We start from the raw sequence: 12500 nt of genomic DNA, 5'->3' as shown, positions 1-12500 counted from the left end.
TAGGAGTTTAGGAGGTTCTGGTCCTGGTGTTGTATTCCAGCTTCGGCAAATACGTTATCAGCTATACTGGAAAAATGCAAGTTGAACATCGCAGCAATTTCATGGGGCTCAGTAACATAACCTGAGTCATCTTTGATGGAAGTTGGTAGAGATCCTTTGGTCCGAGAGTTGCTAGCAGACTTTAACACTTTCCAGATCATCTTTGAATCTCCTTTGTTTTCTTCTATTAAGTTGGCATAAAATCTCTTTCTGGCTTTCCTTACTTGGAATGTTACCTTATTTCTGAAAGTCTTGTATTCCATCCATGACGCAACCTTTGTAGCGTTCTTTTTTAATCGATTTCAAGTCCTGATACTTGCTAAAATTGATTTATCCATCCATTTCAGTAACATAAGAGATTTGACGCGTTTTACACGACTAGGGACATGTAAGTCAACAATACTGTTATAGATGATACCACGTATCGAGGGCATCTGATGGATTATCAAAAGACTCTATAATAGACCAAGGTGCTTGCGCTATATCTTCTGGTAGTATGAGCATACTTTCTCTTGTGAAGACTGGCATTGCATCGTTGAATAACAAATACAGGATAATGGTCATTGAGGGTGACATCGGAAACATGAACTTTAACAATAATGTGGACGTGGGAAACGTAGATGTGGTCGATACGTGAGGTACGTGTAGATGTAACAGGTCCATTTGTTGAGCTGTTGACATCGACTCGAGTTGGTTTTTCAACCATTTGACTGAGACCAAGGGAGTGGATCCTTTTAAGGAGTCTGTTGGAGCGCGATCTTACACATAGGGTAAATAATATTAAAGTCTCCTAAGACGAAACATTCCTTATTTTGAGCAACGACATTCTCAATGCAAGGTAGCCAAAGAGGTGTCAGTTCCAGCATCAGAAGATGGTGGTCTGTATACATTGAGAATAAGCACAGGTGCTGTGAAGGGTAGTTTGAGCCCAACACAAATACACTCAAGGACCGGATCAGTAATTAAATCGTTTCTGGCGCAGTAGGTTATAGAGGAATGAACGTAGATTGTGGTTCCGCCACCTTGGGCACCAGAGGAGCGATCACGCCGAACAAGAGAATAGTCGTCAATGGCGAGCATTTTATCACTCCAGCACTCATGTAACCACATTTCAGACAGTGACAGTACATGTATGTGCACAGTAGGTTTTTGAAGAAGCAATAATTTAAGTTCCTCGAGCTTGTTTCCAGCTTTGATACTCCTTATGTTTAGACGACCAATAATGAGACCCTTAATGGTTACACACGAGTCAAAAAACCCAGGAAGTGATGGTAAAGATAATTAAGAGATATCTGCAACAATCAACCTCATATTAGCAGAGGAGCAATCGCTTGAGGCTTCATCATTCAAGGACTGTTCATTAGTGACAGACTGCATGCCAATTTGGCTTTCAAAAGATGAACAATGTGGGCATATCCAGACTTCTTCATGAAATATGATTTCAATACACTTGTCAAACGACAGACCAACGCAAGTGTAGTGAAACCAAACATTGCAAGTATCACAAAGAAGACTGAAAGAATAATGTAACGTAACCAGGCAACTGGAACAAAGATTGTAGTCATTGAAAGTGCAGCAGATATCGTAGTCAGAAGGGCTATTAAAATTGATTGATTGATAGGACAGGATGAGTTTTCTGGTCCTGGATTAGTCTCGACGTCGCCACAAGCCAGTAAAATATTAAATGTAGATACAGAGTTATTGTAATATAGGATTTAAGATGCCGCAAATTTACGAAGTCTGTCTTTAGATAATTGAAGTCGAAAAGAGTTTCCTCTGGGTTTCGATGACTAGTTCTAGTTTTGTAGTGCAAAGGTAAGCAGAAGAAACCAGCAGAAATGTTATTACGAGATGAATAATTTGCATAACTGCTCCTTTTGTTCCTTCCATTGTTGTTAGTTTTTGACCAAGGCAAGTGCTTTTGTTCTTGTATGCAAATCAGCTCAAAATTATCTTCTTTGAATGACATGCAGAGACGAAGAAATTTTTGCATGATAGGAAGGCTTATTGAATCAAACTTGAAGCCAAAACTATCATTTAAGTTGTCATCTGTGCCACGGCTGCTGTTTTTAAACCAAAAGCAACGGTCTACGCCAAAAAGAAGAAGAAATATAACCGAGGGCCAAAGTACACATCTGCACCTCATTACATTGCCGCCGTTGCAACTACCATCTTAGATGATTCACAGCTTATTACTTTGAAGTTAGAATCCGGAAACGGTCTGAGAGTCCAGCCTGATACTGGCTCATGGTGCAATGTCATACCGCTTCACCTCTAGTACTATATCTGCATACGGAGGTTCACTACTCCCAGTGGTTGGGGAAGTCAAATTGAAGGTGTGACATGAAACACAACACTGCTAGTTAAACTGCAAACTGATCAACAGCCAGGATATTAATTTTGTCCAATTCTATGTCGAAAGGCTTGTATTGGCATGAAAATCATCCAGTAAACAGATAACAATGCGATGGAACAAGCCAGACATGGGCAATGCATGAGTGTACGCAGTAAACGACAAAAGCGACGTTTTGACAAAAGAAGCACTCATCAAGCGTTTTCCAGAGGTGTTCTGCAAGAGTATTAGGAAACTAGAAGGTGAATACCACATCAAGCTGGACAAGGCCGCCTGCCCCAACCAGCATGCACCACGCTGAGTACCAGTAGCGCTGAGAGGACAATTTAAGGCAGAGCTTGACAGGATGGTTCACCAGAACATCATTGCCCCTGTGACTACACCAACAAAGTGGGTCAGTTCCCTTGTGGTTGTTCCAAAAAAACCCGGCAAACTCAGACTGTCTTGATCCACGAGATCTCAACCGAGCAACACAAAGGGAGTACTACCCTCTCCCTACAATCATCGATGTTTTTGCGACACGCCTACACAGAGACAAGGTATTTCTGGCACGTGACCTCAGATGACGAATCTTCATTTTTGACCACCTTCAATACCCCGTTTGGGAGGTACCATTGAAAAAGGATGCCTTATGGATTCAAATCAACTCCAGAGGTATTCCAGCGCAAGTTGTGGTTGCAGGCCGTGGCATCACACTCGAGGAAGCAACACATGACCACGATCAGAAACTTACTGCTTTCCTAAAGCGCTGTCAAGAACATGGACTAAAGCTGGACAGTGAGAAACTGTCGTTGAGGCAGACTGAAGTGGCCTTCATGGGAAATGTGGCATCCGGGGATGGACTGAGGGTCAACCCAGCTAAGGTCAAGGCAGTCCTTGAGATGCCAGCACCCACAGACAAGACAGGCATTCAGAGGTTACTTGGCATGATCCAGTACCTGAGCAAAGTTTCTACCACACCTGTTGGACATGACCAAGCCCCTTAGACACCTGACCCAACAAGATGTTGAGTGGTGTTGGGGTGACAGTCAGGACTCAGCCCTGAAACAGATCAAGATCTAAAGAGCCTCTGATGCAACACCAGTTCCTAGCAAGGTCATGGTCCACCTTCAACACCCCGTTTTGGAGGTACCATTGGAAAAGGATGCCTTTTGGATTCAAATCAACTCCAGAGGTATTCAAGCGCAAGTTGTGGTTGCAGGCCACGGCATCACACTCGAGGAAGCAACACATGACCACGACCAGAAACGTACTGCTTTCCTAAAGGGCTGTCAAGAATATGGACTAAAGCTGGACAGTGAGAAACTGTCGTTGAGGCAGACTGAAGTGGCCTTCATGGGAAATGTGGCATCCGGGACTGGACTGAGGGTCAACCAAGCTAAGGTTAAGGCAGTCCTTGAGATGCCAGCACCCACAGACAAGACAGGCATTCAGAGGTTGCTTGAGATGATCCAGTACCTGAGCAAAGTTTCTACCACACCTGTTGGACATGACCAAGCCCCTTAGAGACCTGACCCAACTAGAGGTTGAGTGGTGTTGGGGTGACAGTCAGGACTCAGCCCTGAAACAGATCAAGATCTAAAGAGCCTCTGATGCAACACCAGTTCCTAGCAAGACCATGGTCCAGAGTAAAGGTACACCTTATTTAACATCGGAAGTTCCTTTACTCTCTAGAGAGTATTCTCCCAAGAAGCCGACGGTGCGCTCATTCTACCCCCCTCTTTCCATCAGTGCTCCGTTTTAACGGTATTTAAAGCTACTTAGGCTACACTGAAAGGAAAGAAGTCGAAACAAGGCTGCGAGACCCGGGGATGGAACTCTGGACCTCTTGCACCAAGGCCGCGCACTAACCAATTGTGCCACCCTTGCTCCTGAGAGTAGCAGTAGACCTTTGCAAGTTGAATGGGCGTACCCTTCTAATCGCCTCCGACTACTATAGCAGCTACATCGAAGTCAGCCGCCTCACTACGGTAACATCAAAAGCAGTCATAAGAGCTCTGAAGGAGATTTTTGCCAGATTAGGCATACCTGACGAAGTTGTGTAAGACAATGGCCCTCAGTTTAGCTCTGCAGAATTTGTAGTATTTGCGAAAACCTGGAGTTTTGCCCACGTCACTTCCTCTCCGACTAATGCCCAGTCGAATGGCAAAGCAGAAAGCGCAGTAAAGGCGGTCAAAAGACTATTCACGAAGTGTCAGGAGTCTGGTCACTCTGAATATCTTGCGTGGTTAGATTGGAGCAACACCCCATCAGAGGGAATCAGCACAAGCCCAGCACAGCACCTGATGGGGCACCGATGCAAAACTCTGCTGCCTATTGCTGGAACCCTACTAATGCCTTGCCACAACACGGAGGAAGAAATACCAGTGTTGGTAGGAGCAAAGGAACAGCAGCGATTTTACTACAACAGAAACGCAAAGCCACAACCACTCATCACTCCTGGAGAAAACTATAAGGATGCAACTACACAGAAAAAAGCAATGGACGAACATTACGTGTGCACAAGAGCTGGGTAACCGCAGCTATAAAGTGAAGGTTGGCAGTTGCGAATATAGCCCCTCGTCGACTCTCCTGAAGTGGATGTGCCTATAGGTGGTGATGATAATAGCCAGACGGCAGCCCCTGCACCTGCCGCCTGTGATAGATCACAAGCACATACAGATGCTTATGGGCCTAGAAATACCAACAGTAATGGGTCAAGAAAGTCTAGTCGAAGCTCCAAGACTCCAGTTTGGCAAATGGGAGTATACAATGATTTTTTTTTCAGTTTATAGTTAAAATGTTAAAGGGGCTAGGTCACGCTATTTTAGGTAATTTTGTTTAATTTTGTTAATTATGAGCTCTAAACGTCAAATTGGCAGAGCAAGAGTCTTTCATTTGCATAATCATGGCCACATAACAACTGAGAATGATTTTCCAGCTGTGTAAATGACATTTTAATATAGACTGATATAAATTTGAAAAAAGGTGGGCCCTCGTTTTTCAAATTTACCCAAATTCAATCCATTTCAACCCTCTCCAGTTTTGTCCATCCATGTCCCTTCTTGGCTTCCCTGTGTTTTGTTAGAGTTCTTCTATAGTTTTGAACAGTAATTTTGATATTTTAGTTAATTCTATGACCATTCGATCAGTGCTGAAATTGCCTAAAATTGCGTGACCTAGCCCCTTTAAGGTTCTGATGGTCGTGCATCACAGCCTCTATAAAGGGAAAGATGTAACAAGATTATCCCATGCAAGACATCTTATAATGCGTGCACACGAATTCATTTCTTGATTATGACTTGATCAAACAGCAGTTAACCATTGACTCCTAAACCGGCCGTAACTGGCTGCACGCAATGACCTCTGAATTTCCTCAACTGGCCGTAACCGGCTGTAAAAATGGCGTCTTGATCCTAGGCCTCTACCCAGTCTCCTTAGTAAATCTGTATTTTTGTTTTTATGGAGATTTAGTAGGATAATTGACCAATCATTTGTCGTCTTGTGAGCATATTTTGACAGCTAATAAGAGACCCCATGAGGTCTGCCTGATCAAATTACGCGAAGACAATGGCTGATGCACTGGATAACGAATCAAACCATGGGGATATCCCTGCTTTTTTTTCTGATTCAGAGGATAAAGCCCTGGAGCTTTTATGGTTTTCCTGTAAGAGGAGGGGATACTAGGTAACCTAAACGAGTACAATGTAGGTATGCCTGTCAGAAACTCTTGAAAACCCCCGAGCGCATTGCCTGTTTTCATGGAGCAAGCCGTGCAGAATTAAAGGCCTTTGTAGCAATTAACATAATAATGGGCATTGATTAGTTCCCAAATTTAGCTTTATATTGGTCAACCGATGAATTTTTAGCAAATTTGTCGCCAAATAAATTGGTAATTGAAGGAATCTTTGCCTTCGACATACCTTGGAAGATCAGTATCTTCAAGAAATAAATCAAATCGATTGTGTTTATATTCCGCAAATGCCTGAATACCTCCAGCGGCTTTCCCCGTTGTTTCCTTTTGTTGTGTAGGTTATCTTTCAATGAAAGTTTTCTACACAATTTGGCCTTGTTTGTTCTCTCATGAAACATGCGGTTTTGTGTATTTCGAAAAGCAGAAAACTTGTGGTGAAATTTTGTTTCTGCAGCGGCATTTGCGCACAATTTTTGCACTTATACCTGCAAGAAAACGAAGCGATTGAAATAAATTTCGAGCAAGTTTCATCCATTGAGTGGTTAGACTTAACTGTAAATTGCACAAGGCATATTTTGAGTTGTAAATTTTTTTTTTCACGCGCTTTGTTAGTTCGCGATCAAACACTTTCTTGATTGCTTAACGTGTGCTGCTTCAAAAAATCTACCTTTACATTTTCAGTCGAGCCTTAAAACGTGTTTTCAATCACTTTTTAGCAATATTTTTATATCACCTGGAAGTTCAATGTTTCCTCTTCAAAGTGAACTTAATTCTAGAACTCAGTCTCTTGTGTACATTTACTGCGCATATGGTTTATTTTTAACACTCACTTACCACTGCTATACCGCGAAAATTAGCCAAATAAGCTTATACATCACACACAGCGCACCCGAATTTTTCAATGGTTAAAAGGTGTGAACTACACAGCAATCCGTTTTACTGAATATAGCCAAAGAATCACAGCATAAATCACTTATCAGACTTTAGCCAATCTATACACCGGTGGCCAAGAGGAACCAACACTTGGCATTTCAGATTTCATCTCCTGGGTCAAGTGTGAGCACAGGTTTGAATGGTACCACACCCAGTGAATGAACTCACCCACGGCTGAATTCTGGAAATGCCCCTTCTTTATCACAGAAGATGTCATGTAACGATTTCTTGTACCATCGTTTGCTCATTTTGTAACCCTGCTATCATTGCAAGTTGCTGGCACCAAGGTCTAATAAAGTCACATCTTGATGATTTTTGGGTGATTTTCTTTATAATTATTTTTATATAATTTCACCAGGGTGGGGGAATGTGATTGCAACTTTGTGGCCCTGGGTGAAAAAACGACCAAAATTTGGAGGGAAAATGTCAAACCAGGTGGGTATGCTGGAGATATTCTCCCCCCACCCTTTGGAAGGGGGAAACCATTGACAGGTGTGCCTAATAATGTTAATGCTAGCATCAAGAATGAAAAGGTTAAAAACAAGTTCACCACCCCAATGCATAACACCTGACAGAGAGGTCAAACCCACTGTTAAAACACAAGAGATGGAGAAGTGGGGTCTCAATGGATAAAAATGAATGATCAACTAAAGGTTCCACCCAAGTGCTTACAAAGACAACAATACAGTCGAACATCGATTATCCAGACTTGTTGGGACTAGATGAAATAGTTTGGATAATCAACGGTCCAGATAATCAAGAATATGACTATGAATATGAAAAGCTGATTACATTAAGAAAGAGACATTTGCAAATCGTTTGGAAAACAATATGGTCTACATCTTCACTGTCCATTGTGAATACCTGTACATGTGTCGGCAAACGTCATGATCTTTTCCTTGCTCTTGCGGATATCACATATCTGCAGTTTACTAACACCATATTCAGCTGACAAATTGGCTCCTTTTTCTTCTTTCTCTAATCGCAAAATTATAGCCTGTTTATCTTTTATCGAAAGAACAGATTGCTTATGCTTCAAGGACACAATGATCGTGAATAAACATTCGTGACGTAGTGTAGCTTGTTTGCCGAAGGAGCAGGAAATTCCACTTAGCAACAAAGCAACTCTAAGCCAATCAGAACCCATTCGAAAGTTCTGCATTAGTTACAACGTGTGCGAGCGCTGCTTTATTTTGCTTTTTGAAAGTGAAGCAAACTCGCCTTTACTTCACTTTTCAACGCTGTATTTTAAAAAGAATATGGCTACAGATCTTGATCATGACAAATAAATATTCATGACAAAATTGGGACCAGAGAAAAAGTCCAGATAATCGAGAAATCCGGATGATCGAGGTTGGGATAATCCAGGTTCGACTGTAATTGGAAATAAAAGACCTATTCTTTAACACACAATGTGTCCCTGTTGGGAATATATGCAAAATTACACATGTATGAATCATAATAATTACAGCCGTATGTCGAGCAAAAAGAAATTTTGGCAATAATTACTGTGGTAAACATAACCAATGCTGACTTACTAAAAGGGAATTGTAGACATGAATGTCCTGCACACTGCTTAAGGACAAACTAGGGCTCCAATTCTGACTCTCTGAAACAAAAACAATACAATATAAAAGGTGTAGTACTGCTTGCAGTTTCCATTATAATACCTTGCAAGCTAAGCTTTCCCCCTATAGCCTTGATGCATTTAAAAGGTGTTACAGTTATTGTCAAAGTAAATTCTGCCCTAATTTTTCATACAAGAAAAGTTTGTATTGCAAAATTACAATGTACGTAACCTTTTAACTGTCTAACCCTAGAGGATTTTATCAGTCAATGGGGGCCCCCTCAGCGCTTAAAGGGTTAAGAGTTTATTTTGCATCATTTTCAGGGGAATTTCACCAAATTTCAATTGCCCAGTAAGTGCGCGCATGTAATTTTCACTTCATCATCTCACTATGCATTAACTAAAATTAATAGCTCTTACTTCATTACTTTAAACTCTTATTTTTCTGTTTAATATATGGCAAACAAGAACAATTTAATTTGTTTAATGTACAATGTCACTGGTTTGTACTGACATTTTGATTGCAAGCGGCGATGAGCTGAACTTAATTCTGCCAAAGTTTGCTTGTCCTCCTTTTTTTCCTCATCATGCTTTTTGGCACTTCCATAAACAAATATTGGTAGAAGAAAATACTCTGTCTAGATGCTGGTCTAGATGGGAAAATCTAGACCACAATCAATATCGATTTTAGCAAATCAAATTTGTGAATTTTTTAGTTCCCAGTCCTTGCGAGACAGAACCATAAAATTATTATTATTTTAATTTTCAATCTGGGATATTGCATTCTGATTGGCTCACTCTATATTGATTATCAGCTCATACACTGCAATGACCGTACATGGAAACTGCTTGCGTCAGTCGTTTTCAGGGGTGGATCCAGAGTAGTTCAAGCGATTTCCAGCTCAGCCTGGTTCTTTATTTTAGTTCAAGAAATCAACTACCCTTCTTGTGTGACAGTTTATTTTTTGAATAAAACAAAGAAGCAAAGCATAGGTCGAGTACACAGGACACTCGCCAGACTCGTTGAGTCTCCGGCCGCACGCTCTTGTCCTTGGTCAATGGATTCGGAAAACATCGGGAAAAAGTTCATTAAGCCCAACCATGCCCAGCAAATTTGAAAGCAGCATGGTGGGCCTGGCTGGTATGTGAATCTTTTCACAAATCACTCAAAAGCCTCTTCCATTGGCTAGAAATACTTGGTTCATCTTGCTAACTACTCAAACATGATTCTGATTGGCTATCCAGGCCGCAAACTACCATGCAAACTACTGATAATCGTATACACAGGGAAGGCTCCCCTAGAAAGTTAACTGCTTTCTTCCCATGTTCTTGTTCATGTTGACGACTCACTACGGAGAGAAAGGAGGACTCTGACTATCGTTCAAGGAAATCCAGTTTGTCAGAAGGAGGACTGTCCTCAGTACAATACTGGCTTAGTTTTCAAGGACATCAGCTCGTCTTTGGACCAGACAAGCTCAAGTTCACAGAGAACGTGTGGAAACCAGGTGAGCTATTTGAATACACCTTATTCCAAAATGGCCGCCATTTAAATATTCTTTTGTTTTTATTCAAATAAGCCCTTGATGCCTTGTTCTTAAGCTTAACATTCAAAAGAATATTTTATCTTGAACAAGGCAACAAGGGCCAATTTGCATCCGCATAAATCAGCGGCCATTTTGGAATAAGGTGTATACCCCACATCAGTGGAATGTACAAACTCTAACTGTCATTTTTTGTGTAGATGGCTGAAAAAAATTTCCCTGGCTAGTATACTCAAAATGTTGATAGTGCATTATTTTTGTTTTCCATGAGTGTGTTTTGGAGTGCAGACAAAATATGAATAAACTAGACAAACTGTACAAGTCTCCACTTACCCTTTGGACGTCTGCTGTTTTACGTTTTATCGAACATGCGAGCAGGAAATGCGAGATGCACAATATTTTGCCTCCACTACTCAACCGGACACTCAAGCTAGGTGATATATGGGCATGTTGGCCAGCCAAGCCACCGTGCAGTTCATTAAGCATTGGAAAAGGTACAAAAATACAAAATACAAGACCCCTAAAAAAACCAGCAGGTGGAAAAAAGCGGGGAACATGTACCCCCCGAACAAGGCAGTGGTGCGACCCTCGGGGTTCTAGGGTATTCTTCTTGAAAGACACTACTTACAACACAGGTAACCCAGGCTCACTGTACATGTATGCCATAGGTAAATAAAGAGAACATATGAGGCAAAGTTTAGGTCTGAAAATTTGCTAGAAAATGGAAATAAAAATCGATAAAACTCACCAAGTGGTGAGCTGTTGTTGTCTTTAATACGTACACGAACTTTTCGGGAAAAATGGTCCCTGTTCACCTTCCTTCATAGTATAGTGACAAGGTACAATAGGAGACGGAAGCCAGCTTAGGGACTCCAATGGACCCAAACAGCACGTTTTATTTTCGCGAAAATCGAGTCCAGTCGCCAAATAAACACGCCAGGCTCATGGAATTTCTCTAAACCATGAATCCAAGGAAGCATCTCCAGGTAGCAACGTGAAGCCACCAGACTCCGCTAAAATGGCGGCCAGAAACCATTGTCCTCGCAAAATGTCCAATTCAAAATGGCACTCAACTCGGGACACCTGGTGACAAGTATAATAAGTCCCCCTGGAGGGAGGGGAGTCCCAGATGCTCAGTGAATTTTGTTTTTAGCAATTTGGGACTCCCCTCCCTCCAGAACTTATTATACTCGTCACCAGGCGTCCCGAGTTGAGTTGAGTGTACACATTAAAGACAACAACAGCTCAAAACATGGTAAGTTTTATCGATTTTTATTTCCATTTTCTAGCAAATTTTCAGACCTAAACTTCGCCTCATACGTTCTCTATATTTACCTATGTGGCACACACGGTGAGCCTGGGTTACTGAATGTAAATCAATTTATGCTAATCAGGATTATCACAAATTACATATTTTGCCTCCACTACTCAACCGGACACTCAAACTAGGTGATAAATAGGTGCGTTGGCCAGCCAAGCCCTGCATAGAACTAAAAGAAAGGGCTTGAGTGAAGGCGAAAGTGAATTTGAGACCTCTAATAAACACTCCAAAGAGTCTCTGACATACAGCTGTAGGTATTAATGACACTCACTGACGCTTAACGGTCGGGGGACTCCAGGATTAGAGGCTGATGTACATGTAGCTCCACCAGCTGAGTGAGTACTAAATTAGGCAATGTTGGGAACAATACCATGGAAAGACTTCTTGTTAGAGTTGCTTTAAGTGGAATATATAGCTCATAGGCTTATAAAGTGAAAACAAATGCGTATGACTGGCAGAGGCAGAAGAAGGCGTAAAAATACACCCGCATCGGAACAAAAAAACTTAGCACATTTATGTAGGTCAACTTAGCACATTTCAAAGAAAATGGAAATAAGCTCATCATGAAAACCTGACGTTCTTAGGCCTAATGCTTGATCATCTGTTAAAATCAGCCTTAACAGATATCCAAACTGACATTGCAAGAAGCAAGCAAAAAGTATTTCACTACAGCCAAGCATACCCAGGATAGCTCAGAGGCAAGTTCACCAAAATAATGCTCCAGCGACAACCCCTTAAGATTATTAGAGGGTCAATCTAAAAACTTAGATTTCCTTAACCATGTTCTCATGCTACTGGACAGCAGATTTGAAGATGGTGTTTTTGTGTGCTACAAAGGATTCCATCGATTTTGTTGGCCACTGCCCCATTTGAACGAATAAAGTTATGGAATTTTTAAACTATTATAGACAGAACAACCCTAATAATTATGCAGGTTTACCAGCAGAGCATTTTTGTGGGAAAGAATGTGGAAGGAGAAAACTGACAGAAAAGAAGATATCCCTGACAGCATAGATGCCACCCTGGAATCTGTATACCGTACTTCATATCCTGATAACCATTCCTGTTTCATC

The 12500-nt window shown here is 41.5% G+C and overlaps 1 protein-coding gene across 3 annotated transcripts in view; it reads right to left on the bottom strand.

Annotated features, from left to right (window-relative positions):
• The window catches only part of LOC138007083 (fidgetin-like protein 1), a 187297-nt gene that overhangs the window by 154481 nt on the left and 20316 nt on the right, over positions 1–12500 (bottom strand). For 2 of the 3 annotated variants that reach the window (XM_068853801.1, XM_068853803.1), the window contains exon 4: positions 8537–8607. The exons of the other annotated variant lie outside the window; for it this stretch is intronic. In XM_068853801.1, coding sequence (XP_068709902.1) covers positions 8537–8607 — 71 coding nt within the window. The remainder of the gene's footprint in view (positions 1–8536; positions 8608–12500) is intronic. 3 annotated transcript variants of the gene reach the window in all.

Source organism: Montipora foliosa, chromosome 6, assembly GCF_036669935.1.
Source record: "Montipora foliosa isolate CH-2021 chromosome 6, ASM3666993v2, whole genome shotgun sequence".
NCBI classification, from domain to species: domain Eukaryota; kingdom Metazoa; phylum Cnidaria; class Anthozoa; order Scleractinia; family Acroporidae; genus Montipora; species Montipora foliosa.
Note: the sequence above shows the minus strand (reverse complement) of the source record. Positions and strands in the feature narration are given on the sequence as shown.